Genomic DNA, 27,692 nt, shown 5'->3' with positions numbered 1-27,692 from the left:
CTCAGTCCGAAGAGGATTTGCCCTTATTTTAAAATTGTATCTAGGCTCCCAACCAGGGGAAACATCTCACCTACATCTACCATGTTTACCCTTTTAAGTACTTTGTTGTTTTCAGTGAAATACAGGCCCTGTTTCCCCAGGTTTTCTTCATAAGACAGTCCTGCCATTCCTGGAACAAATCTGCTGAATGGTCACTACACTCCCTCTGAGGCAATAATAACCCAAACTGCACACAGTATTCCAGATACAATCTAATAACACTGCTGTCCAGTTTCACTATTCCTGTACTCAGAACCTCCTACAATAAAGACCAATGTACCATGAACCTTCCAAATTACCAGCTTCATTTCCTTGTTAGCCTCCAGTGACTTATGAATGAGAATAGTCATGTCCCCTAGTACATCAACACTTTCTAATCTCTTAGCATTGAATTAAACTCTGAATATCTGTTCCTTCTACGGAAATGGAAAATCTCACACTTTAGAACATAGAACATAGAACATTACAGCGCAGAACAGGCCCTTCGGCCCACGATGTTGCGCCGACCAGTTACAAAAACAATGACCCACTAGCCTATACCAATCCCTTTTCGTCCATAAACCTATCCAGAGATCTCTTAAACGCCCCCAAACTAGACGCATTTACAACCGCAGCAGGCATGATGTCCCATCCGCAATGTTCTGAGAAGTAATGAGAGGTTCAGAACATTGCAGCTGGAATATCATCCACCTAAAGCTGTTTTGTATCTTTCTCCCAACAAACATTTACACTGAGCTTTGTGTCAAGTGCAAACTTCTCAATATTACATTTGACTGACAGGTAGATACATTAATCATAGAATTTTAACAAAACACACCCACTCACAGATATAAAACATGTTGGTCACAAATTGAATAAGAATTCATATCCAGAATAGACAAAAAATGCTGTTGTGAATCTAAAAAAATTGCAGTTAATTACCTCAGAATATAGCCATTGATACATTTTGTAAACCAATCCAAAAATCTCAGTGAGTCAAACTGAAAGATGTAATGACAATTCTGTTACTAGAAACTGCAGTAATTAATTCCCAGGCTGTGTATCCAAATGTTACCATTCACAGAGCTCGAAATTGAATATCATTGCACAACTTGCAAACAGCTACTGAATATAAACCATGACTGGGAAATGTACCCAAATCCATATGATAAATTCAATCAAATGGCAAATAAACATCAATGCATTATAATTTAAATAAATAGTTTCTAATACAGTGCCTGAAATGCATGTAAATTTAAAATGCAAAAGTATCCCACATTTCAATACATCACAATGAACAACTGTATGAGGATTGATTCTTACACTCACATAGATAACAAGAGAATCACAGATGTAAAAATAATCCTATAATCACAAACTCCTAAGAGACAGATGGGAAGAACAAGGAATTCCATAACATACTTGGGAATGACAACTCCAGAATGGTTCTTACACCCAAACATTCATCAGAGGAAAAGTGAAACAAAATGAACTCCACACTCACACAGTATCAGCAAGTAACATTTACAGAATGAGTCCTGTCGTCATACACAACACCACAAGGACAGAGATACAGAAGGAAAATAACTTTGAGCTGCTGTACCCGGGATGGATACAAACAGTATAAATCACACACTCATGTAGTTACTCAAAGTCTGAAGACTGCAAAACTGAAATCAAACTCATGTTGACTTCATGGCAAACTCAGGAACAGATTTAACCCCATATAAACATATAACAGTGGAGACTGACATCATGTCTGAGTCACAAATTCATGTTCAGCTAATCTCACACATGCAGACTGACAACAGGCAGACAAATACATGATAAAAATGTCTTTTGTATACAGTGTCCAATACTTACAGGCACACAATTAATCTCCTTCTCTACAAGAGATGGAGCGATGAGATTGAGTCCCACACTCAGCCTCACTGAGTAGTTGCAGTGTATCTCACAGATGGTACACATTGTGCTCCAGTGGCTGAGGGAGTAAATGCTGAAGCTGGTGTGCAAGTGAAACCCAAAATATTATTTTGTATTTGAGATTCTTTTATGTTATTGGAGATGCATTTTCCCAGTGAGTGGAGAGTAATGTATCTCTGACCTGACATGTGGCTTTTCAATTGTGGAAAGTCTTTGGGGAAATAAGGGGTCAGTCACTGGCTGTGAACCTGCTCTGCTCTATTTTTAAAGCTCAGTAAGAAGTCTTACAACACCAGGTTAAAGTCCAACAGGTTTATTTGATGGCAAACACCGCTAGCTCGTGGCTTTGTTACCAAATAAACCTGTTGGACTTTAACCTGGTGTTGTCAGACTTCTTACTGTGTTTACCCCAGTCCAACGCTGGCATCTCCACATCATGACTATTTTTAAAGCCAGAATCACATTGTGACAGGATACAGGAAGAACCTTGTGCTCATTTCTCATTAATTACAGTCACAAAATGATGACCATGCTGAAACATAATGAAAGATGTGAATTATGAGCAAGAGTCGGCCATTCAGCTCTTTGAGCCCATATCGTCACACAATGAGGTCATTGCTGATTTTCCATTTCAACACCATTTCCCTGCTCTATCCCCATATCCATTAATGTTACTAATATGTAGAAACCGATCCATCTCACTCATGAACTTAATCAACAAGTAAGTCTCCACAGCCCATTGGACTGATCATTCCAAAGAATCACCCACTCAGTGAAATAATTCCTCCCCATCTCAGTCCTAATGAGCTGCCCCTTATTCTGAGTCTGTGTTCTTTGGTTCCAAACACACCAGCCAGGGAAAACGTACTTTCTGCTTCTACCCTATCGAGCCATGTAAGATTGTTGTATGTTTGAATGTCAGCACCTCTCATTCTTTTAAATGCCAGAAAATAAACGCCTGGTGTTTCTTGTTTTTACTCAGACAATAATCCCTCCACCCAAGGAATCCATTTAGTGAACCTTCATTCCACTTCCTCTGTGGCAATCATGTTTTTCTTTAGGTCAGGAGAACAATACTGCACACAATAGTCCAGGTGCTGTCTCAGCAAGACTCTATATAATTACAGTAAAATATCTTTACCCCCGTGTTCAAAACATCTTGTAATAAAGGCAAACATTCCATTCTCCTTCTTAATTGCTTACTCGAGCTGCAGATTAGTTTTCTGTAACTCATGAACAGGAACAGTCAAGTGCTTTTGAATTTTGACACTTTCAAGCCTCTCATCATTTAAGGAATATTCTGCACATTACATTCCATCTGTGAAATTGTTGCCCACTCTCTGAGCCACTTCAAATCCCCTTGAGGAGATTTTGCCTCTTCCTCACAACTCACACTTCCACCTTATTTTGTGTATTCTCCAAAGTTGCAACTGTTGTCTTCAATCACTGCATCCCAATGATTGATATAGGTTGTGAATGTTGGAGCCCAAGCACTGATCCTTGTTGTACCCTACTTGTCATTGTCTGCTAACTTGATATGACCTATTTATTCCTATTCTCTGTTTCCTTTCCTGTAACCAGTTCTCAATCCAGGCCAGTATTCCCCATGTGCTCTGATTATATTTATTGACCTCTTGTGTGGAAACTAATCAAAGGATTTCTGAAAATGTAAATATACCACATCAGCTGGTTACTCTTGATCTCGTTGCTGAAAATGCTAATTGCATCTTCAGATCTCCAACAGGTTTGCTAATCCTCATTTCACTTTCATAAGACCACCAGGAATTGCTATAGTAGAATCATAGAAGATACAAGCAGCAGTAGATCATTTGGCCCTTGGAGCTGCTCCAGCATTCGTTTTGATTGTGGCTGATCATCAGAATCAATATTCTGATCCCTCCTTCCCCCGATATCCCTTATCCCTCGAGTCCAAAGAGCTAGATTGAATTTATTCTTGAACTTGCCTGAACTACTTTCTCTGGTAGTGAATTCCACAGATTGACCAAGCTCTCAGTGAAGAAGTTTCTCCTCACGTTTTGCCTGAACTCAGGTCATGTTTCCTGGATTTGTTGTCACCTAATATAGAAACAAAGAACCAAGAGGTAGGAAACAGAATACTGTATTTGCACTCAGCAGATTGACAAGAACAACATAAAACATTGCTACTCATAAAATACAACAGCTACAGAGTACAATCCACATCTTCCTCACACTGACAGCAAAAAATAATACTCACATTGCAACAATTAACAGATTCTGCAATAAAGACACACAGACCTACCACACACACTGACAGCAGGAAAATGAAATCCTTCCATGCCAGAAACAGAGAGGGACAGAATAAAACCCTTTGTCATAAAGCAGAAATGACTGACATAGACTGAAATCCAGATTTATGTTTCAGGAACTTGATTGGAAAACGGCTAAGGTTACGCTGTTGTTTAAGAAGGATGCCAGGCAAAAGGCAGGGAATTATAGGCCGGTTAGTTTAACGTCTGTTGTAGGTAAAATGTTAGAATCTGTCATCAAGGAGGAAATAGCGAGCCATCTTGAGGGGAACTGCTTGATAGAGCAGACGCAGCATGGTTTCGTTAAAGGGAAGTCGTGTCTGACAAATTTACTGGCGTTCTATGAGGATGTGTCTAGGGCGGTGGATAGAGGAGAACCGGTGGATGTGGTCTTTCTTGATTTTCAGAAGGCGTTTGACAAGGTACCTCACAAGAGGTTATTACAGAAGGTCAGGGGACATGGAGTTGGGGGTAGGGTGTTAGCGTGGATAGAGGATTGGTTGTCAAATAGGAGGCAGAGAGTGGGGGTCAATGGGTGCTATTCGGATAGGCGGATGGTGACTAGTGGAGTGCCCCAGGGGTCGGTGCTGGGGCCTCAGCTATTTACCATTTATATAGATGATCTGGAGGAGGGAACCGAGTGTAGGGTGTCGAAATTTGCTGATGACACCAAGATTGGTGGAATGGCAAATTGTGCGGAGGGTGTGGAGAGTCTACAAAAGGATCTAGATATGGGCGAATGGGCCAGGAAATGGCAAATGGAATTTAATGTTGGCAAGTGCGAGGTGGTCCACTTTGGTAGGAATAATGGTGGGAAGGATTATTACTTCCGTGGCGAAAAACTGCAGCAGGCGACGGTGCAGAGGGACCTCGGGGTCCTTGTGCATGAGTCGTAAAAACCCAGCTTGCAGGTGCAGCAGGTGGTCAGGAAGGCGAATGGAATGCTGGCCTTCATAGTGAGGGGGATTGAATATAAAAGTAGGGAGGTCTTGCAGCGGCTGTATAGGGCATTGGTGAGGCCGCAGCTGGAGTACTGTGTGCAGTTTTGGGCGCCGTACTTACGCAAGGATATTTTGGCCTTGGAGGGAGTGCAGAGGAGGTTTACTAGGCTGATGCCGGAGTTGAGGGGGTTGAGCTATGAGGAGAGGCTGAATAAATTAGGCTTGTACTCGTTAGAGTTTAGAAGAATGAGGGGAGATCTCATTGAGACGTATAAGATGATGAATGGGATGGATAGGATAGAGGTGGAGAGACTCTTCCCGCTCAGAAAGGACAGTAGGACTAGAGGGCACAGCCTCAAGATAAAGTGGGGGGCGGTTTAGAACAGAGTTGAGGAGGAACTTCTTCACTCAAAGGGTGGTGAATCTCTGGAATTCTCTGCCCGTTGAAGTGGTGGAGGCTACCTCGCTAAATATTTTTAAGACGTGGGTTGATGGGTTTTTGATAAGAGAGGGGATTAAGGGTTATGGGGAGAGGGCGGGAATGTGGAACTGAGCCACGACAGATCAGCCATGATCTTATTGAATGGCGGGGCAGGCTCGAAGGGCTAGATGGCCTACTCCTGCTCCTATTTCTTATGTTCTTATGTTCTTATGAACTTATAAACAATCCACACATCACTAGCAGTGTGTACTAGATGTTGAATAACGAACATACACAAGTTAATAGTCATGATAGGTAGGCTGGTGTCTCATCTCTATTTAGTGTTTGAGTGACTAAGTGACGTTACATAGAATCCCTACAGTTCAGAAGGAGGCCATTCAGCCCATCGAGTCTGCATTGACCACAGTCCAAACCAGGCTCTTTCCCCGTAACCCTTCTAATCCCCTGACGCTCAGGGGCAAGTGTTGATTCATTGGTTAGTGTCGACTTTAATTTGTTGCAGTACAAGTTGTGAACCTTTGTCATGTGATCCTTTAAGATGGTCACTGGGAAATATCAACCTCAATGGGAACTGTAATATCACAAATAACTGAGACCTTGAGAATTAGTGGGAAAGACACACTCCAAATAATAGAACAGCATGATGGGAAAATACCAACACCCTTACACCAAAGACTGATATACACAGATTAAAAACCTACCCACGTGTCAGAAATAAAAGTGTGCAGTGAAATCACACACACAAATCCCAAAACTGAAGCGCAGCTAGAAAAAAAATCACAAGATTTTCCATTTCAGAAACCACCAGGTGCCAAATGAAATACAGAATAACATCCCAGGACCAACATACTGAAAAGCCCACACTCTTAAATACTGAATGTTAGAGAGAAAATAAAACACACGGGCATATATCAGAGATTGCAATTTCTGGATTAAATCTTAATATCACTGACCACAGACTGACAGAGATAGAAGCAACATTGAAATATCAGATACTAATTGACACAGCATGAATCCCACTCGCACAGGGCTGACAGAGAAGCATTTGGAAATAGAATGTGTGTATCCTGTTGTGGAATCGCTCTCGCATTGTTCATTAACTGGCACCGATCCCTCAATGCCATCCCACCCCCACCCCCACCCCCACACCCCCACCCCCACACCCCCACCCCCACCCCCCCACCCCCACACCTACCCCGCTCCCAAGAACTCGAACTGTGTTGAACAGTAAATCACCCTCCGGGATTGTTTCTCTAATCCTCTCTGAACACCTTGTAATCAGTAATGTCCAATTCTCATTCCACTCCTTCTCTCAGTCAGTTTTCTGTTTTAGCCACACTGTTAGTGTCACATGTGGGACTTGTGGCTGCTGCTCATCAAACTTATTCCCCTTTAACCCGCCCAGTAACTCTCGCAATAACCCCTGTCTGAGCCCAGATACTCTGTCCTGCCAGCTCCCGGTGATGGGCGGGGAAGTAAAGCGGAGCAGTTGGTGCTGGTGAGGAAGGGGAAATGTATGAAGAGTATCAGCAGTCTGATAGAGTGATGTGGGATTAGCAGCAGAGAGAATGTGCTGGTGTGGCAGAGGGAGTGAGAGAGTCAGGGGGGTTTGGGTGGATGGGGCCGGACAAGGGGAAAGGACGGATTGAAAACTGAGAGAGTTTGTGGGTTTGAGCAGCAACCAATGTGATTGGGTATCTACACTAACCAATCAGAGACAGGATGACGAATTGCCATCAGTGTGAATGAACCAATGGGAACAGGGCTTCCAGCCATCCTTCATTAGCATAGGCCTGTGCTTTGGTCTATAAAAGAGGAGTTCCGGGCCCCATTCAGTGATTGTGTGTCTGAAATTCAGTGGGAGGATGGTGGATGAGAAGAAAGCGCCGGTTTCCAAGAAGGGAGCCAAGAAAGCGCAGAAAAAGCTGCCGGCAAAGGGTGGCAAGAAGAGGAAAAGATCCCGGAAGGAGAGTTACTCCATTTACATCTACAAAGTGATGAAGCAGGTTCACCCCGACACCGGCATCTCCTCCAAGGCCATGAGCATCATGAACTCGTTCGTCAACGATATTTTCGAGCGCATCGCGGGTGAGGCTTCCCGCCTGGCCCATTACAACAAGCGCAGCACCATCAGCTCCCGGGAGATCCAGACCGCCGTGCGCCTGCTGCTGCCCGGGGAACTGGCCAAGCACGCCGTGTCGGAAGGGACAAAGGCGGTGACCAAGTACACCAGCTCCAAGTAAAACTCCCCAATGGCCTGAGAAACCCCCCAAAACACAACGGCTCTTTTCAGAGCCCCCCACAATCTCTGTGAAAAGGCTGTATCATTAATTTAGCTTCAATGATAACAACGCAGCGTCTTGCACAATAATAATTGTTATATTTTCCGATTATCAATGATAGACACGGAGTAATGTAAATCAAACGCCCGGTGGGTCATTGGGTCTGAGTAATAATGTTTAAAATGAATTAACTGCTACCTGCCCTTCTCTGGGTTTAGATCTCAGACGCGTTGATATTTGGTCCCTTTCTCCGGCTTTAGAGAGAGAGTTAATGGAACAAATGTGTCAGAATCATCGAATCCCTACAATGCAGGAGGCCATTCGGCCCATCGAGTTTGTACCGACATCAATCCCTCACCCATCCTCATAACCCGACACATTTCCCCTGTTCATCCCTCTGATACTGGGGGGGGGGGGGGCAAATCCAATCGACTCAAACCCGCATGTCTTTGGGCTGTGGGAAGAAAGCGGAGTGCCCGCAGGAAAACCCAGGCAGACACGGGGAGAATGTGCAGACTCCACTCAGTTTCCCGTTCTGTTTCAGTTTGGTCTCAATAATCGATCAGTTTATTCCTTACAAACCCCAGTTGTGCAGGAACTCTCAGTCTGGAGGAATATGGGGAACAGCCCGTCCGTTTGCAGAACGATGAAACTTCCTGGCGGCTGGTTGGAGAGTTTTAAAAAGGGCCGAGATGAACCCCGAATGGATCCCGGATTCTAAAAGCAACTCGGGACAAAATGGTGCAAACAGACTGATGTTTCAAAAAGGTTTGTTTTTAGTTAATTATTGATGGGATTTTGTATTTCTTGATTGAGAAATATATTTGCGAACTTTCCAAAAATAAATTTATTTTCGGCTTGTTTTCAGATAAACCCAGAGTGAAAATGAGAAACTGCCGGATCCAGGTTGACTCTAGACTGGGGAAGGAGAGAAAGGGAGATTCTCCATTCCCGATCAGAATAATTTCCCAAAGGGATTTGTTCTTTTCCCCTTTGGGGACTTTTCCAATTTGAAATGAAATCGGTGGGAAGCTGAGAATTTGGGCTTTTCCGCCCTCACTCGGTGGAGGCTCCGGATTGGTCAGTTCAGCAGATTTCTGATTGGTCATATGGACAAGATGCTGAGAGGTAGCAACAAAGTGACCAATCAGCAATGTGGGCCCTCCATTCCTCCCGGAGCTAGAAGAGAAGCGAAAGGGAGTGGATTTCAGCATTCTTTGTGAAAGGCTTTGGGAGATTGGGGAAATGTCTGGAAGAGGAAAGAGCAGCGGGAAAGTTCGGGCCAAGGCCAAGTCTCGCTCCTCCCGGGCTGGACTGCAGTTCCCGGTGGGCCGTGTTCACAGGCTCCTGAGAAAGGGCAACTATGCTGAGCGTGTGGGTGCCGGAGCCCCGGTCTATCTGGCTGCTGTGCTCGAGTATCTGACCGCTGAAATCCTGGAGCTGGCCGGGAACGCGGCCCGGGACAACAAGAAGACCCGCATCATCCCCAGACACCTGCAGCTGGCCGTCCGCAACGACGAGGAGCTCAACAAGCTGCTGGGAGGGGTGACCATCGCTCAGGGCGGGGTGCTGCCTAATATCCAGGCTGTGCTGCTGCCCAAGAAAACCTCCGCCGTCTCCAGCAAGAGCAAGTGAAGCGGCCATTCTTTCATCTGATAACCCAAGGGCTCTTTTCAGAGCCACTCACTTTATCTGGAAAAGGGCGGCCTGGTGTCTATCGGTCAGATTCTGCACTGCTATTCACAGTCCAGCTGTTTCCCGCTTTGTTTTATCAATCCCTGTACCCATTATTGATACAGGTGTTTTAATACATGTAAGTTTATGCTATTTATTGGAGAAACTTTTGCACATGTTGCAACACCATGTCGGAGGTAATTATTTAGAAACAAGTACACAATTACCCCAGAGTGAGAAACAGCATCAAGGATTGATGGCTGAAAAACACCCCAAACACAACGGCTCTTTTCAGAGCCCCCCACAATCTCTGTGAAAAAGCTGCGCCGTCTTTTCCCTTATTGAGTTAATGAGAAATCTCTTTCTGGAGGATAGAGATTTGTCCCGTTACAGAATGCTGTGAATGGGACTTCATACCCGCCCCTTACACACACTTTCACATTGAAGGGACAATCAAACTGAACTGAGAGCGGATTATAAACCCCAGTCTGGGATTTGTCACGGACAATGAGGAGAAACACCACATCGGAAGGTAATTCTTTAGATTCACTGATAACTATATTCACAGTTTGGCAGCAGCGGAATTAAATTCATTATAAAATTATTTGTTCGTTATTTCGGGTGATCTGGGAGCCGCTCCGGGAACAGAGTAAAGGCGGGAATGAAGAGGTTATTCTCGGGCTGATCTGTTTATTCCACAGTTTTCGCAGAGGACGGAATCAGTGAGATTTGTACACACACAGGACCTGAGTCCATTGCAGCGCTTTAAGATCCGCTTCCCCCCCGGGCCCTCCCTATTCTCCGGACACAAAGCTGCCTGTCCCACCGGCGGGATAGGGCCGGGGATCCTCTCCACACTTCCCATTGGAACATTCCCGGCCGCTTTCAGGGGAGAGGATCAGAAATCAGCCGTTTCTCTCTGTCCCTGTGAAGCCTGTGTGAAGGGGGTTGGTTGGGAATCTCTCTGTTTCTGCTTTTCCACTGAGCTGAGATTTGCTCGGTTTTAAATTGCTGAGCGGGGTCTGATTCCCGCCGGTTCCAGATAAGAGATTGAGACATTCAAACTGTTCCTGAAATAGCGGCAGGATTCAGTGAGGGGAAAATACAATAAACAGATGAGAAAGTGTGAGATTGAAATAGTTTCCTGAACATTAAGGCGTTCGGTTATTTTGTATTTTTCCTGCACTGAAATTGGCGGGTTTTTCCCATTTGAAAATGTAAACCAATCAAAACCTCCCATTTCTACTCCCTCGCTTTGTGATTGGTTAAGAATTGGATAGAAACAAGAGTGACCAATCAGAGCTGGAGTCTGGCTGCAGCCTCACAAACCGCTCCCAATGATTATTAATAGAGATGAAACTGCCCCAATCTGGATTGGAGTTATTCAATGGACTTTGTTTTCACAGAGAAATATTTGAAGAAATCAGATGTTTCCTCCACACAAGTTCCAGGGGAGAGTGTCGCCAGCTCCTTCTCACACACAGTCCGAGCTCAGAGACACAGACAGCTCATCAGTTCCACAGTCTCCGAGAACACAAGTTTCTCCAATAAATAGCATAAACTTACATGTATTAAAACACCTGTATCAATAATGGGTACAGGGATTGATAAAACAAAGCGGGAAACAGCTGGACTGTGAATAGCAGTGCAGAATCTGACCGATAGGCAACAGAGGCACATTTTCAATCCAACAGGAATGACAGCCGCTGTGTCCCGATCATGTCTAGTTCTCGTACCAGGGTGGCCGAGTGGTTAAGGCGTTGGACTTAAGATCCAATGGACATATGTCCGCGTGGGTTCGAACCCCACTCCTGGTAGAAGGATTTTTACCACTGCATTCTGCACCCTCTCCCCTCCTTCTCCCCGAGATATTGTGTGAATGGGATGCTTGATCTGTACAGCACGCAGGAAACCAGAGTTTTCACAGCTTAATACTGCATGTCCCAATAAGAAATCAAATCAAAATCAGTACCGCTGATTGGGGGATCCATCAATCCCAGTCCAAACTGTTATCAGATCATCACTGTGTCAATCCCACAATAGAACAGTTTTAACTCCAAATTAAATATCTGATGATTAATTACACAATTAACCTTCATAAGGAACTTTGAGATTCGAGTTAAATCCCAGTCATATCACCCACATCAGCGGTTTGGAAGTGGCTGTACTAATCCCCATAGTGTATTCTCACAAATACATTAGATACAAATGTGAAATACAATCTCAGATTGAGATATTCTGACAGTGAGTCTAACCTGAGATACAAACTCAGATTCCAGTTGAAAACTCACTCTGATTATGAAACTAAAAGTTACAATTTCAATTTGATGACTATGAAATGACCCATAAATTATAAACTAATCCTAACCCCTCACTCACACTGAGCCTGATGGAAGACACTGTACCAATTCCAGACTGAGTTCCATTTTACATTCATGTCAAAATTCTTACTCAGAATCAGACTGAGTGTCACAGACCAAATCAATGTGAATAACCTGAGTGAAACTTGTATAACAATCCAGTATCAGATTGAAGGATACATTATCTTTCACAATTGTGTTCAGATTTAATGCTGGGCTGAAACTCACTCACATTGTTTGCTGAAAACATACTGCATCAGTGGCCTGTTTCTGTGTTGGAAAATGATTTGGAATTAATCCAAATTGATAACTTGTCCCAGAGATTGAAGGTTATTTAATTAATCCCATACTCACACTAAATCCCAAAGACAGATAAATAAGAGAATAGTTCTGAATCACATATTCAGCATCAACAGCTGAAAAATCCAGGTTGCTTCCTGCTCTCACTCACAGGAGCTGAGTCTGAGTGATATGAAATAAATCACACACACCAAATGTATCACTGAGAGATTTGGAAACAACCAAAGACTCACACAGACTAATGGATACAAATGGAAGATTAGATAGAGAGAGACGTGGGTGAAAAATCCCAAATGAAAGTCGCAGTTTTAGCAGCATCATAGACTTATACACAGAATTAATTCCACTGATAGCTACAGCATGAAGCTGATGTTCTACAAACAGGGAAATTAAAGCACATGTTCCACAAACAGCCCCAGGGGATTTAATGTTATGGATGGTTCCCACAGTTACATAAAATGCTCACAGACAAAGAAGCCATTGGCAGATCTAGACTCATCCAACCCACACACTTTATAAGAGTCTGACAGACGCATATAACTGACCCCCTCAGAAACAACACCAGACAAATTCAAATACAGAATGGAAACAGATACTTAAACATGTGAATTGATTGCAAAACCAATTGTGTGTCTTGGACAGCCCAAAGCTACGGGGATGTGGTGAAACATGAGGACAAATCCTATCATATCCACCACCAGGCAGGTCGCAACTGCACAAATAATAGCAAATTACTGCAGATGCTGGAATCTGAAACTAAAAGAGAAAATGCTGGAAAATCTCAGCAGGTGTGGCAGCATCTGTAAGATGTCAAAGGACTTTGACAAAGGGTCATCTGGACTCGAAATGTCAGCTCTTTTCTCTCCTTATAGATGCTGCCAAACCTACAGAGATTTTCTCATTTTGTCGTTACTGCACAATGTGATTCTGCAATGGGGCAACACTTACTAAATAATCCTGATTCTGCTCAGAATTACACTGACAATATGATCAGAAGAGCAGAGCTTTTTTTAAAGTGACCTCCTCTTTAAGACAGAGGTGAGGAGGAACCTTTTTGATCAGTTGATTTTTTTTTACTTTCTGCATTCATGGGATTAGGGCATCACAGGCTCGGCCGGGATTTATTGCCCGTCCATAATTGCCCTGGGATAGGCAGCGCTGAACTGCAATCTTCAACTGCTGTCACCAATGTCATGTAGGTACACACACAGTGCGGTTTTGAGGTGGTTGGGGGAGAGGAGGGGGGTGGTGGGTGGCTGTTGGGGAGTGAGAAGACCTACTGGCACTGAAGGAATGGCAATATATTTCCAAGTCCTGATGGTGAGTGGTTTCGAGGGAGATTTCTAATTGGTGTTGTTCTGATGTGTCTGCTGCCCTTTTCCTCGAGGCCACAGTCATGGTGGGTTTGGAAGATGTTGTCAAATGAGCCTTTGTGAATTCAGGCAATGCATTTTGTGGAAGGTACACACTGCTGCCCCTGTCTGTCAGTGGTAATATAAGCAGACTTGTGACTAATAAATATTCTTTAATTTTAACTTTTGGTGGAGGCAGCGACTCTTTGTGGATGGGAAGCGAATGAAATCAGATACTTTGTACTGGATGGTGTCAAACTTCTAGTGTTGTTGGAGCTGCATTCACCCAGGCAAGTTACATCTGGAAAACAGGTACTCCGGGTTCCTTCCACAGTCCAAAGACGTGCAGGCCGGGCGGATTGGCCATGCTAGATTACCCTTTGTGTGGTTAAAAAAAAGTGAAGGTTAGGTAGATTAGCGGGGTGGGTGTGTGGGACTCTGACTATAGGGCATGGATGGGATGCTCTGTCGGAGATTCGGTGCAATTTAAATGGGCCGAATGGCCTCCTTCAGAATTGTAGGGGTTATGTGATTTTGGTCTTTTGACTGTGTCAGAACTGCCCTGATAATAAAAGGGGGAAAGACGTGTTTGTAGCCTTTACATCAGTGGGCTTTTGGCAGATTAGATTGTGTATTGTCAGCGAGAGTTGATGAAGATAACTGTGTCCTGGAAAAAAATAGCAGAGTTACTTTTGGGGAACAGAGAAATGATCTTTTTAAACTGATCCTGAAAATGTAAATAGCAGAGAATGGTTTCGATCCATCGACCTCTGGGTTATGGGCCCAGCACGCTTCCGCTGCGCCACTCTGCTACAAGCTAATAAGTTCCTCGTTATTATTGTTGCGCAGTATCAGGACAAAAATCTCACTGTCGTATTGCAGTTTAATGACGGCAAATATGCTCCGCCTGGCGGCACAATTCCACTGTCGAACACACAAAGAATGGAACACACACAAAAGCAGCGCCAGATTGTCAGGAGACAGAAGATCATACACAGGCAAAGCAGAATGGACCGATTGCTCATTTGTGTAAACTGTTCATGAAAAGTTCAGGCATGATTTTATTGAATGGAGGAACAGGCTCGAGAGGACAAATGGCCGACTCCTGCTCCAAGCTTTTATGTTCTTAGATTCTTCTCTGGATCCAATACTATTTAATTTATTTTGTTACCCATGATTGGGCCACTTTTCCAGTTATGTTTACGTGCCAGAAAGGAATGCATAACTCTTTAATTGCAGACACCTCTGCCTTAAATATTAGTCATTTCTTATCCACCGTCATGCCATTGAATGGATCTATTAATCCATAATCTATTTTAGCAAACACACCTCTCATACCTTCCTAGTTTACTTTATTAAGATTTAGGATGTTATTTCAGGATTGGACTTGTGTCACGTTTATGGACTGATGGTAGCTGTTCCACAAAGCAGTCAGTTAATCCGTCACATTGTTAGTAGTGAAATTTTGCAAAAAATATAATGTTGAAAAAGCTATTTCTGCTGCTTGTAGACACTGAACTGTAAGGAGAGATAATGCAATATTCCATTCAAAAACTTATGATATTTCTTCCCTTTCCTGAGCCAATCCTCTCACTGTTCTGTGGCCAGCAGGACTCTCAAGTGTGTCGCTCCCCTGTCCCACACTTGGAACATTTTCAATCACTCCACAAGGATGAGTAATTTCTGATAAGAGTTTCTAGTCAGCTGCCATTTTCATTCTGCACCTTACTTTCACACGGATCATTCTGTCCTCGGTCTTTCCTGGTATTCAGAGCTCCTCTCCTCCATTCAGGTTTTTCTACCTTTATACATCTGGTAATTGTCCCTTTCAACTGTGTGACTAAATCTTATTATTTAATGCATGTGTGGTCCAATTGGTCACAGACATTCTATTTCCTTTGTTTTTTTTTCACATGAGTCCCTCTCCTCTCCATTTGCCTATAATGCATTACATTTATAACTTCCACCATTCTGATGAAAAGATGTTGATCTGAAATCTTTGCCATTAACTTTGTTCGTCTCAGCAGCAGCTCACTTGTTACATAATTGCAGAACTTTGAAATTAAATTCATACTTCCTGCATTCATACTGTCTGAACTCGGGAATCAGGTTGAGAGGAGTTTGGAGAGAATGGATTAAAATCATGATTGGTTTCAATAGAGTAAATGTAAATAAAATGTTTCTGTGAAACAACGGCACAAGTTTGTTGTGAATGGTATAAAATAATTAATAAGAACATCAGGGAACACATTTGTCGTTGGGCAGCAAAGTTGCTGTGATCCTGAACATGATGCCTGTAATCGAAGCCAATTGGGACAAAAAGTAAAAGTTAAAATACCATTGGACAAATAAGGATAGAAATACATTTTGAGGCTGTAATTTAGATAAGAGGAAGTATTGCAGTGAACGGAGGGGAAATCTCGTTCAGAGTTTAAATATATTTTATGTTCTGTTTTATTCAATGTAATGGAGGCCTGGAGAACCCAGGATTCAGCGCGCGAGTGAATACGGTCTATCTCATTCAGATTGGTCCGCACGGCGCAGGCGCCATTAGGCCGCGTCCCCGGGTCTCGTCTGTCCGCGCGGAGCATGCGCGGTGCGGCTCCCCAAAGCTGAACGGGGCTGCGCGCAGCCGCAGTAACGCCGAGTCAGAGGCGCCCGGGGCCCGGCGGAGGTGCGGGGAGGGAGCCGGGGGAGCGGCACCATGAAGCGGATGGTGCAGCGAGGCCATCCTCACCGCCCCATATGGAACAGTGTGAGTGAGAGGAAACAGAGAGGAGTGGGTAATGGGTGTGTTTCAGACTGGAGGAAGGTTTCCAGTGGAGTTCCCCAGGGCTCGGTGTTAGGAGCCCTGCTCTTCCTGATATATATTAATGACACACACCTTGGTGTACAGGACACAAGCTCAACATTTCCACACGCCCCCAAACCTGGAGGCATTGGCAACTGTGAGGAGGAAAGTGGGAAACTCCCAAAGGACACAGGCAGCTTGGTGGAATGGGAGACAAGTGGCAGTGGGGAAAGTTCCAGCACCGATTGCCCCGCGGCTGCCCCTGGGGATCATGCCCACTCTCAGTGCCTGGGCAAGGCAGTGTGTTGGATAGAGCACTTTCTGGGGCGCGGAGAATTGTTTTCATTCATGTGATATGTGTGTCACTGGCTTGGCCAGCATTTATTACACGAATTACCCTTGAACTGAGTGGCTTGTTAGGCCGTTTCAGAGGGGATTTAAGAGTCAAAAATATACTGTGGGTCCAGAGTCACAGGTAACGACAGTTAATGTGGGTGTATTTCCTTCCCTAAAGGGGTATCAGTAAACCAAATGGGTTTTTTACAACATTGCCATCATTAGATCTTTAATTCGAAAGTGCTTGATAGAGCAGACACAGCACGGTTTCGTTAAAGGGAAGTCGTGTCTGACAAATTTACTGGAATTCTATGAGGATGTGTCTAGGGCGGTGAATAGAGGAGAGCCTGTGGGTGTGGTCTTTCTTGATTTTCAGAAGGCGTTTGACAAGGTACCTCACAAGAAGTTATTACAGAAGGTCAGGGGACATGGAGTTGGGGGTAGGGTGTTAGTGTGGATAGAGGATTGGTTGTCAAATAGGAGGCAGAGAGTGGGGGTCAATAGGTGCTATTCGGATTGGCGGATGGTGACTAGTGGAGTGCCCCAGGGGTCGGCGCTGGGGCCTCAGCTATTTACCATTTATATAGATGATCTGGAGAAGGGAACCGAGTGTAGGGTGTCGAAATTTGCGGATGACACCAAGATTGGTGGAATGGCAAATTGTGCGGAGGGTGTGGAGAGTCTGCAGAAGGATCTAGGTAGGCTGGGCGAATGGGCCAGGAAATGGCAAATGGAATTTAATGTTGGCAAATGCGAGGTGGTCCACTGTGGTAGGAATATTGGTAGGAAGGGTTATTACTTAAGTGGAGAAAAACTGCAGCAGGCGACCGTGCAGAGGGACCTCGGGGTCCTTGTGCATGAGTCGCAAAACCCAGCTTGCAGGTGCAGCAGGTGGTCAGGAAGGCGAATGGGATGCTGGCCTTCATAGCGAGGGGGATTGAATATAAAGTAGGGAGGTCTTGCTGCGGCTGTATAGGGCATTGGTGAGGCCGCAGCTGGAGTACTGTGTGCAGTTTTGGGCACCGTACTTACGCAAGGATATTTTGGCCTTGGAGGGAGTGCAGAGGAGGTTTACTAGGCTGATGCCGGAGTTGAGGGGGTTGAGCTATGAGGAGAGGCTGAATAAATTAGGCTTGTACTCGTTAGAGTTTAGAAGAATGAGGGGAGATCTCATTGAGACGTATAAGATGATGAATGGGATGGATAGGATAGAGGTGGAGAGACTCTTCCCGCTCAGAAAGGACAGTAGGACTAGGGGGCACAGCCTCAAGATAAAGGGGGGGCGGTTTAGAACGGAGTTGAGGAGGAACTTCTTCACTCAAAGGGTGGTGAATCTCTGGAATTCTCTGCCCGTTGAAGTGGTGGAGGCTGCCTCGCTAAATATTTTTAAGACGCGGGTTGATGGGTTTTTGATAAGAGAGGGGATTAAGGGTTATGGGGAGAGGGCGGGAATGTGGAACTGAGCCACAACAGATCAGCCATGATCGTATTGAATGGCGGGGCAGGCTCGAAGGGCTAGATGGCCGACTCCTGCTCCTATTTCCTATTTCTTATGTTCTTATTCCAGATTTTAATTGAGCTCAAATTACACTATCTGCTGTGGTGATATTCAGGTCCCATTGAATTTCCCCTGGATCTCTGGGTCATTAGACCAGTGACAATATCACTAGGACATTACCTCCTCACATGGGAACTGCAGCCGCCATTGACAGATATCAGCAAGTAGTTCATTGTGGGTTGATTGTCAGTGAGCTAAAACATGAACTCTGTTTCTCTCTCCACAGATGCTGCCTGACCTGTTGTATATTCCAGAACTTTCTCCTTGTTTCAGATGTCCAGTGTCCATCTGATTTCACCTGTGAATTATTGCAGCTGTTGCTCAGAAAACTGAGGCCTGATATAGACAAATTAAGAGCCATTTTGAATCAGGCTGGATGTTGGTTTTGGAATTCAGTCCCTCAGTTTCTGTGAAGGTAAGTTTTTTGTTTGGGTGACTTTGGTTTGTAGAAGCAGGAGAAATGGATGGCTTTAATTCTGGGTACATTTGAGAGCATCAGGTCCAAACACTTCTGGTCAAAGATCATTAACTGTGATCATTCTGTACAATTACAGAAACATTGCAAACTTGCACACAATAAGTGCTGGACAGAGAATCAATTCCACATTCATATCCAGTATCAGACTGAATTAATTCCGCACTGAAAAAACTGTAACAGAGACTGACAGAAAAAGGGTTAGTTCCACACACACAATACCAGAATATAAGGAGAAGGAGCAGGAGAAGGCCATTCAGCCCATCAGGCCTGTTCTGCCATTCAGTAAGATCATGGCTGATCTGATTGTGGTCTCAACTCCACTTCAGTGCCTGTCCCCAAAACCCTTGATTCTCTTGTGTCTCAAAAATCTATCGAACTCTAGACTGAATCTATTGAATGACAACAATTAAGGGTCCCTTAAAAGAAGTAATTCCTCCTAATCGCCATCTTAAATTGGAGATGCTTTATCTTTAACCTGTGCCTCCAGTTCTAGTTTCCCCCTATAAATGGCAACATCCCCCTCAGCATCTACACTGTCAAGCCCCTGAGAATCTTATATGTTTTAGTACAATCCTCTCTCATTCTTCTCCACTGAAAATTGGCCAGACTTGTTTAATTTTTCCTCATAAAATAACTCCTTCATCTCAGGAATCAGGCTCCACTCGCTACTGTTTGCTAAGCTGATCGTGACCCACTTCCATACACTAACAGACCCTGACACAGTCATTATTCTCGGATGATTGAGTCAATTCCACACCTACATACGGTAACAGAGATTGACAGAGTTAATGTCACACTGCAGTAAAGGATAGAGAACACTTAATTTCAGTGTCACATACAAATCAGAGATGAACAGAGAGTTAATGCCCCATTCACACACAGTAATAGAGAATTACAGATACAGAAGTAAGTCTATATGCACACATACTAACAGAGATGGACAGAAAGGTAAAGGCTAAATTCAGCCCAGTCCCAGATGGCCATAGGCTGTTCTCCCCTTTCATGAATAACCCCAGCTGGTACAGGAATTGAACCCACGCTGTTGGAGTTACTCTGCGTCACTGTCCAGCCAACTGAGCCAATCAACCCCCAGAATAGGACAGAGAGGTAATTGCACATTGAAACACAGGAACAGAGACTGGCTAATCGAGTTAACTCCACACTCACTTGCACTAATAGAGGCTGACACATCAGAGAATTAATTCCATCCTCAAATAAACTGACAGGAAGAAATTTACTGTAATTCCAATGAAACACAGTAACAGAGGCTGACAGAGAGTGAATGGTGCTCTCGTACAGATTGACAGCAGGAATGAGTTAACTCCACATACAGTAACAGAGATGGACAGATACAGAGTTAATTTCACACACTCACACTATAACTCACACACTCACTTGAAGAATTCTTCTGACCTGAATCATACGGCCTCTTCATTGTTTCATTATATTTTCTATCATCCTCATCATCCAAGGAGCCCGGGCTTTGGTTCCCCTCCCTTTCACCCTGATCAGAATGTACTGAGTCTATACCTGAAATATCTCCTGAAAGATCACCCATCACTGTTATAGTTTTTCCTGTCAGATTTTGGCTCCATTTGACTCTGGCTCAATCCCAGCTCCTCCCATTGAAGTTAGGCCTCTTCCAATTCAAAAGTGTTACTTTAGATTGTTCCTTGCTAATATCAAGCTTGTGTTACAATGATCACTGTTACTCAAGTGACCACCCACTAATACGTGGATCATGTGGCAACATTCCTGTCAGTCTGTGTGAAAATGCAGTTAATTCTATATCTGCAATGCATGATCTGCCTGCAGATTTGCTGCTCTATTTCTTTCTCACCACACCTCCCTTTTTCCTATGTGGCTATTTGTGCTTCTAACTCATCAACCTTATTCACCACACTGTCCCATGTGCCACCAAGGTTGCTGGCATAGTGGACAGTAAAGAAGGTTATCTAGGATTGCAACGGGGCTGATGAATGACAGATAGAGTTTAATTTAGATAAATGCGAGGCGATGTATTTTGGTAGATCAAACCAAGGCAGGACTTGGTCAGTTAATGGTAGGTACTGGGGAGAGTTATAGAACAGAGATTAAAGGGTACAGGTTCATAGTTCCTTGAAAGTGGAGTCACAGGTGGACTGAATGATGAAGAAGGCATTCAGCATGCCTGGTTTCATTGGTCAGAACATTGAATACAGGATTTGGGACGTCTTGTTGAAGTTGTTACAAAACGTTGATCAGGCCACACTTGGAATACTGTGTACAGTTTTGGTCACCCAATTATAGAAAGGGTATTATTAAACAAGACAGAGTCTAGAAAAGATTTACTGGGATGCTACTGGGACTGGATGGTTTGAGTTATAAGGAGAGATATACGGGGATATTTTTCTCTGGAAGGCTTAGGGGTGATGTTATAGAGGTCTATAAAATAATGAGGGGCATAGAGCAGCTGGATAGTCAATATATTTTCCCAAAGGTCGGGGAGTCTAAAACGAGAGGGCATAGGTTTAGGATGAGAGGGGAGAGATCCAAAAGGGTCTGGAGGAGCAATTTTTAATACAGTGTGGTGAGTGTCTGGAACAAGCTGCCAGAGGTAGTAGCAGAGGAGGTTGCCCATCCAGGCAAGTCGCTCTCCTTGGGTTGGCCTTTGAGAACGCTGCTCTGACATCGGCAACGATGACCTTAGATACAAGTTCATCCGAGGCTTCCAGAGCGGAGGGCGTACTCTTGCTGAGCTCTTTCTCAAAACGGGCACAGAATGCATTGAGCTCAATTGCAATGCATTGAGCATTGAGCCGGTGATTTTATTTCCTTCTCTAGATATTCCCATAAGAACATAAGAAATAGGAGCAGGAGTAGGCCATCTAGCCCCTCGACCTGCCCCGCCATTCAATAAGATCATGGCTGATCTGTCGTGGCTCAGTTCCACATTCCCACCCTCTCCCCATAACCCTTAATCCCCTCTCTTATCAAAAACCCATCAACCCGCGTCTTAAATATATTTAGCGAGGCAGCCTCCACCACTTCAACGGGCAGAGAATTCCAGAGATTCACCACCCTTTGAGTGAAGAAGTTCCTCCTCAACTCCAATCTAAACCCTTTATCTTGAGGCTGTGCCCCCTCGTCCTACTGTCCTTTCTGAGCGGGAAGAGTCTCTCCACCTCTATCCTATCCATCCCATTCATCATCTTATCCGTCTCAATGAGATCTCCCCTCATTCTTCTAAACTCTAACGAGTACAAGCCTAGTTTATTCAGCCTCTCGTAGTTCAACCCCCTCAACTCCGGCATCAGCGTAGTAAACCTCCTCTGCACTCCCTCCAAGGCCAAAATATCCTTGCGTAAGTGCGGCGCCCAAAACTGCACACAGTACTCCAGCTGTGGCCTCACCATTGCCCTATACAGCCGCAGCAAGACCTCCCTACTTTTATATTCAATCCCCCTCGCTATGAAGGCCAGCATCCCATTCGCCTTCCTGACCACCTGCTGCACCTGCAGGCTGGGTTTTTGCGACTCATGCACAAGGACCCCGAGGTCCCTCTGCACCGTAGCATGCTGCAGTTTTTCGCCACGTAAGTAATAGTCCTTCCTACCATTATTCCTACCAAAGTGGACAACTTCACATTTGACAACATTAAATTCCATTTGCCAGTTCCTGGCCCATTTGCCCAGCCTATCTAGATCCTTCTGCAGACTCTCCACACCCTCCCCTTTTCTACTTCTATGTAGTGGTGCCCATCCCCCTGCCAGGTTAGTGCAGACCCTCCCCATCCACACGAGTGACCCTCCCCATGAGGACACAGGGGCATTGAGAACAGAATCATACAAGTTACACTGAGCCTTTAGAAAGCTCTGATTGGATCACAGCTGGAGGATTGAGTCCAGTTCTGCTCAGCACACTTGAGGAAAGGTGTGAGGATCATTCATTGACTGGATTGTTGTATGGAGAAGCCAGCATGGACTGGATGTGGTGAACTGTCTCCTTGTGCACTGTAATGATTCTAGTTCCAGTCTCCCCTGGTTTGTTGTAATTGGACAGTGAAGATTGGAAACAGAGGCAGACAGTCAGGATGTGGGGAGTTAGACAAAGCAGCTCTCGCAGGGACCGGGTGTGAACGAGGATGGACACGTTTTAAACAGAGACTGTTTGGTTTTGATTACTATCTGGTTAATCACACCGGAGCAATGAATGGAAATTCGAACGTTATCCCATTCATGGAGCAGTGCAGGGTTTCAGTTCTATCTGAATGTCATTGAATTGTCATAGCGCCTACCACCACTGATCATACTTCTCGTACAGACACTGAGGACTGCAGTCACACATTGACAATGTTTGTATCACTGGGTTTCCTTTGTGACTGTTCATTATGATTATGTACTGAGATTTATAAATTACTGAAACTGCTCTTTTAAATTTATTTGCGAGATTAGAGATCCTCTGACCTCGGAAGGAAGACCCTGACCTGCAGTGACCCGGAGAACCCGAACACGTGGACCCAGCCGTGACCCCAGAGACCCCGTCCGCCAACCGGCCTTCAACCTGTCCACACCGGAGTGTGGTGTGAACACCCTCCGAACTGGAACCGCAGCCCGACAGTGACCCGGAACTCCCCACCACTCAGACCTGACTGCCGAGGCAGGACCCGTGACCATGGCAACAAATCCTCCACCCACACACCAACCAAAGCGCAAACAGGACCCAGCTACACCCTCGATACCACAGACTAAACACCGTCTGGCAGGCAGGACAGGGAGCAGCCACCCCAGGAAGCGGGGGAAACGCGCAGGCCTGCAGGTGAGACTCAAACAATGTGGTTCCAAGACCCCCCCTCCCCAGCTCACTCCTGGCAAATGTTCAACCTCTGCAAAACAATCTCGCTGAACTGAAAACCAGACTCACTTTTCAAAGGGAACTGAGAGACTGCTGTGTGCTGTGTTTCACAGAGACACAGATCACACCTGCTTCACCGGGCAGTGTCGTACAACCACAGGGCTTCTCCGTCCACCGAATGGACCTTACAGCAGCCTCAGATCAGGCTCGCGCAGGTAGCGTCTGCCTTCTAATCAACACCTCTTGGTGCTCCGATGTCACAACACTGGCGAGTTTCTGCTCCCCGGACCTAGAATATCTGACACTGAAATGCTGTCCCGATAACCTTCCACAGGAGTTCACCTCTGTTATCCTGACAGCAGTTTACATTCCACCCCAGGCAGATGTGAAGGTCGCGCTGGATGAAATATCTACCAGCACAAACGGCCTTGAGACAAAATATCCCAAGGCCTTGTTCATCCAGGCCGGGGACTTCAACCAGACCAATCTCAAGAGTGTCCTACCAAAGTACTACCAACATGTCACCTGTCCCACCAGAGGCACAAACATCCTCGAGCACTGCTACACAAAAATCAAACATGCCAACCGTTCTATCGCCCGCCCAAACTTTGGCAAATCAGATCACAAGGCCGTGCTCCTGCTCCCAGCTTCCAGGCAAAAAACTGAAGCAGGAGAATCCGATTAAAGAAAGTCCGGCATTGTTGGTCTGCGGAATGGGATGATCTCCTACATGACTGCTTCGAGTCAATGGCTGGTCAATATTTAAAAACTCAGCAAGCACCCTGAATGTTTACTTCACCACAATAACTGACTTCATTAGTATTGCATAGAAGACTGAGCCAAAGGAGCAAATCCATGTGTTTCCCGACCGGAAAGTGTGGATGAACAGGGATATTCACTGCTTCCTGAAGTCCAGCTCCAAAGCATTTCCAGTCAGGGGACCCTGAACTGGAACAAATCCAGATGTGATCTACAGAGAACCATCACAGCTGCCAAGTGCCAGTACCGGACCAAGCTCGAGTCCCAGGCTCGCCACATGGACTCCCACCGTTTGTGGGAAGGTCTGAAAGACACAACAGGTTACCAGATGAAGGCGTGTAGAATTGCCAGTGATGATGCCCCCCTCCCTGATGAGCTCAATGCATTCTATGCCTGTTTTGAGGATGCCCTCCACTCTGAAAGCCTTGGCTGAACCTGTATCCGAGGTCACCATCACAGACTTCAGATCAGCCGCATTGAAAGTCATCCTGCGGAAAGCGACTGGCCCGGATGGGGTACAGGGACAGGCACTCAGATCCTGCATGGACCAGCTGGCGGGGGTATTCACAGACATCTTTAACCTCTCCTCACACCAATCTGAGGTCCCTACAGGCTTCAAGAAGATGACCATCATCCCTGTAGCAAAGATAAGCCAGGCAGCGAGCCTCCATGCCTATTGCCTGGTAGCTCTGACATCCATCATTATGAGGTGCTTCGAAAGGTTAGTCATGGCACGGATCAACTCCAGCCCCCAGATTGCCTGGATCCACTACAGTTCACCTACTGCCGCAACAGATCCACAGTAGATGCCATCTCCCTGACCGTATACTCAACCCTGGAACACCTGGATAACAAAGACACATGTCAGATTCCCATTTATTGATTCCAGCTCAGCCTTCAACACCATTATTCCTACAAAACCCATCTTCAAACTCCATGGCCGACGGCTTGGCTCCTCCCTCTGTGACGGCATCCTAGATTTCCTAACCCACAGACCACAATGAGTAAAGATTGGCAATGACACCGCCTCCACGATTATCCTCAACACCAGTGCCTCACAAGGCTGTGTCCTCAACCCCTTACGATGCTCCTTATACACTTCTGACTGTGTGGCCAAATTCTGCTTCAACTCTATTTTCAAGTTTGCTGATGATACCACCATCGTGGATTGGATCTCAAAAAATGATGAGACGGACTACAGGAATGAGATAGAGAATCTGGTAAATTAGTGTGACGACAATAATCTCTCCCTCAATGTCACCCAAACAAAGGGGATTGTCATTAACTTCAGGAAGTACAGTGGAGGACTTGCCCCTGGCTACATCAATGGGGATGAAATGGAAATTGTTGAGAGCTTCAGGTTTCTATGTGTCGAGATCATCAATGACTTATCCTGGTCCTTCCACGCTGACTCTATAGTTAAGTAAGACCGCTAAGTTCACAGGAGGCTAAGGAAATTCAGCATTTCTGCTATGACTCTCACCAAGTTTTACAGATGCACTGTAGATAATACCCTTTCCAGATCTATCACAGCTCGGTCTGGCTCCTGCTTTTACCAAGACCACCTTAAACTACAAACAGTTCTTATAGTAGCCCAGTCCATCACAGAAAGCAGCCTCCCATCCATTGCCTCTATCTGCACTTCCCATCACATCAGAAAAGCAGCAGCATAATCAAAGCCCCCACACACACCCCGGACATTCTGTCTTCCACCTTCTTCCAACAGGAATAAGATACAAAAGTCTGAGATCACGTACCAACCAACTCAATCTTCTCTGCTGCCATCAGACTTTTGAATGGACCTACTTTATATTGATCTTTCACTACAGATGAGTTATGAATGTAACACTACATTCTGCACTCTGTCATTCCTCTCTCCGCATGTACTCTCTGAATGGTATGCTTTGCTTGTATAAAGCACAAGAAACAATACTTTTCACTGTATACCAATACATGTGACAACAGTAAATCACATTGAAAACGGGCCTGTGTATTATTCCCTCACCTGTAATTGGGTTACAATGAGTCAATTATTCCTGACAGGCAAATCGTTGAATCGATCCAGGTTCGTTTGAAGTTTCCTCACCTGAGTTACAATGAACAGTGAGCTCCTCACACACAGTATGTATGTTCTCTATCAGAGTGCATCCGTTTCACAGTCTCAGGCAGCAGAACTGGTGCAGAAACATTTTCAATCCCACAATCAGAGCAGAACAGACAGACTTTGTTTCCTTGTCACCCCCAACTCAGTCCCACTGACAGGAAGATGCATAAATCCCAGTCCAATTTCCCAGCCCCTATCTGGGACACACACTGATTATTATAAGGATCTGTAGAAATTGGTACAAACTGAGTCTGAGGGACTGGATCGGGCTCCCTGTTTCCAGTGAAGGACACTGGGTTCTGATTGAAGACTAAACGGGAGTGTTTTCCTTCTGGGAATGCTGTGAACAGGGATGGATTCCCACCCGGGACAGTTAGAAAGCGCTCGGAGGATTTGTTCTTTTCCCCTTTGGGGACTTTTCCAATTTGAAATGAAATCGGTGGGAAGCTGAGAATTTGGGCTTTTCCGCCCTCACTCCGTGGAGGCTCCGGATTGGTCAGTTCAGCAGATTTCTGATTGGTCATATGGACAAGATGCTGAGAGGTAGCAACAAAGTGACCAATCAGCAATGTGGGCCCTCCATTCCTCCCGGAGCTAGAAGAGAAGCGAAAGGGAGTGGATTTCAGCATTCTTTGTGAAAGGCTTTGGGAGATTGGGGAAATGTCTGGAAGAGGAAAGAGCAGCGGGAAAGTTCGGGCCAAGGCCAAGTCTCGCTCCTCCCGGGCTGGACTGCAGTTCCCGGTGGGCCGTGTTCACAGGCTCCTGAGAAAGGGCAACTATGCTGAGCGTGTGGGTGCCGGAGCCCCGGTCTATCTGGCTGCTGTGCTCGAGTATCTGACCGCTGAAATCCTGGAGCTGGCCGGGAACGCGGCCCGGGACAACAAGAAGACCCGCATCATCCCCAGACACCTGCAGCTGGCCGTCCGCAACGACGAGGAGCTCAACAAGCTGCTGGGAGGGGTGACCATCGCTCAGGGCGGGGTGCTGCCTAATATCCAGGCCGTGCTGCTGCCCAAGAAAACCTCCGCCGTCTCCAGCAAGAGCAAGTGAAGCGGCCATTCTTTCATCTGATAACCCAAAGGCTCTTTTCAGAGCCACTCACTTTATCTGGAAAAGGGCGGCCTGGTGTCTATCGGTCAGATTCTGCACTGCTGTTCGCAGTCCAGCTGTTTCCCGCTTTGTTCTATCAATCCCTGCTATTGACAGATATAATATTTTAATACAAGTTTCTGCTGTTTATTGGGGAAACCGTC

General features: G+C 45.3%; 3 protein-coding genes, 1 long non-coding RNA gene and 2 other non-coding genes across 6 annotated transcripts; 5 read left to right on the top strand and 1 right to left on the bottom strand.

Moving 5' to 3' along the window:
• Positions 1–7,440: 7,440 nt before the first annotated feature.
• Positions 7,441–7,855, top strand: LOC145335826 (histone H2B type 1-M-like). The gene has a single exon (XM_080181552.1). The coding sequence runs from the start codon at positions 7,478–7,480 to the stop codon at positions 7,853–7,855; it is 378 nt and encodes a 125-aa protein (XP_080037678.1). The 5' UTR covers positions 7,441–7,477.
• Positions 7,856–8,972: 1,117 nt separating this feature from the next.
• LOC145335797 (histone H2A.J) lies at positions 8,973–9,529 on the top strand. The gene has a single exon (XM_080181528.1). The coding sequence runs from the start codon at positions 9,140–9,142 to the stop codon at positions 9,527–9,529; it is 390 nt and encodes a 129-aa protein (XP_080037654.1). The 5' UTR covers positions 8,973–9,139.
• Positions 9,530–11,302: 1,773 nt separating this feature from the next.
• Positions 11,303–11,385, top strand: trnal-uaa (transfer RNA leucine (anticodon UAA)). Its single transcript has one exon. It is a non-coding gene; the product is annotated as a tRNA-Leu (tRNA).
• A 2,935-nt stretch (positions 11,386–14,320) lies between these two features.
• Positions 14,321–14,392, bottom strand: trnam-cau (transfer RNA methionine (anticodon CAU)). Its single transcript has one exon. It is a non-coding gene; the product is annotated as a tRNA-Met (tRNA).
• A 1,837-nt stretch (positions 14,393–16,229) lies between these two features.
• Positions 16,230–25,064, top strand: LOC145335947 (uncharacterized). Its single transcript, XR_013885309.1, has 3 exons — positions 16,230–16,335; positions 18,492–18,680; positions 23,172–25,064. It is a non-coding gene; the product is annotated as an uncharacterized LOC145335947 (long non-coding RNA).
• Positions 25,065–26,855: 1,791 nt separating this feature from the next.
• Positions 26,856–27,571, top strand: LOC145335796 (histone H2A.J). The gene has a single exon (XM_080181527.1). The coding sequence runs from the start codon at positions 27,100–27,102 to the stop codon at positions 27,487–27,489; it is 390 nt and encodes a 129-aa protein (XP_080037653.1). The 5' UTR covers positions 26,856–27,099; the 3' UTR covers positions 27,490–27,571.
• The last annotated feature ends 121 nt before the right edge of the window (positions 27,572–27,692 follow it).

This window comes from Carcharhinus amblyrhynchos, unplaced genomic scaffold (genome assembly GCF_965287045.1).
Source record: "Carcharhinus amblyrhynchos unplaced genomic scaffold, sCarAmb.v2.hapA scaffold_42, whole genome shotgun sequence".
Lineage (NCBI taxonomy): Eukaryota > Metazoa > Chordata > Chondrichthyes > Carcharhiniformes > Carcharhinidae > Carcharhinus > Carcharhinus amblyrhynchos.
Note: the sequence above shows the minus strand (reverse complement) of the source record. Positions and strands in the feature narration are given on the sequence as shown.

Coding starts and splice junctions, on each gene's coding strand:
- LOC145335826 (XM_080181552.1), top strand. CDS start 7,478: ATGGTGGATGAGAAGAAAGCGCCGGTTTCCAAGAAGGGAGCCAAGAAA.
- LOC145335797 (XM_080181528.1), top strand. CDS start 9,140: ATGTCTGGAAGAGGAAAGAGCAGCGGGAAAGTTCGGGCCAAGGCCAAG.
- LOC145335796 (XM_080181527.1), top strand. CDS start 27,100: ATGTCTGGAAGAGGAAAGAGCAGCGGGAAAGTTCGGGCCAAGGCCAAG.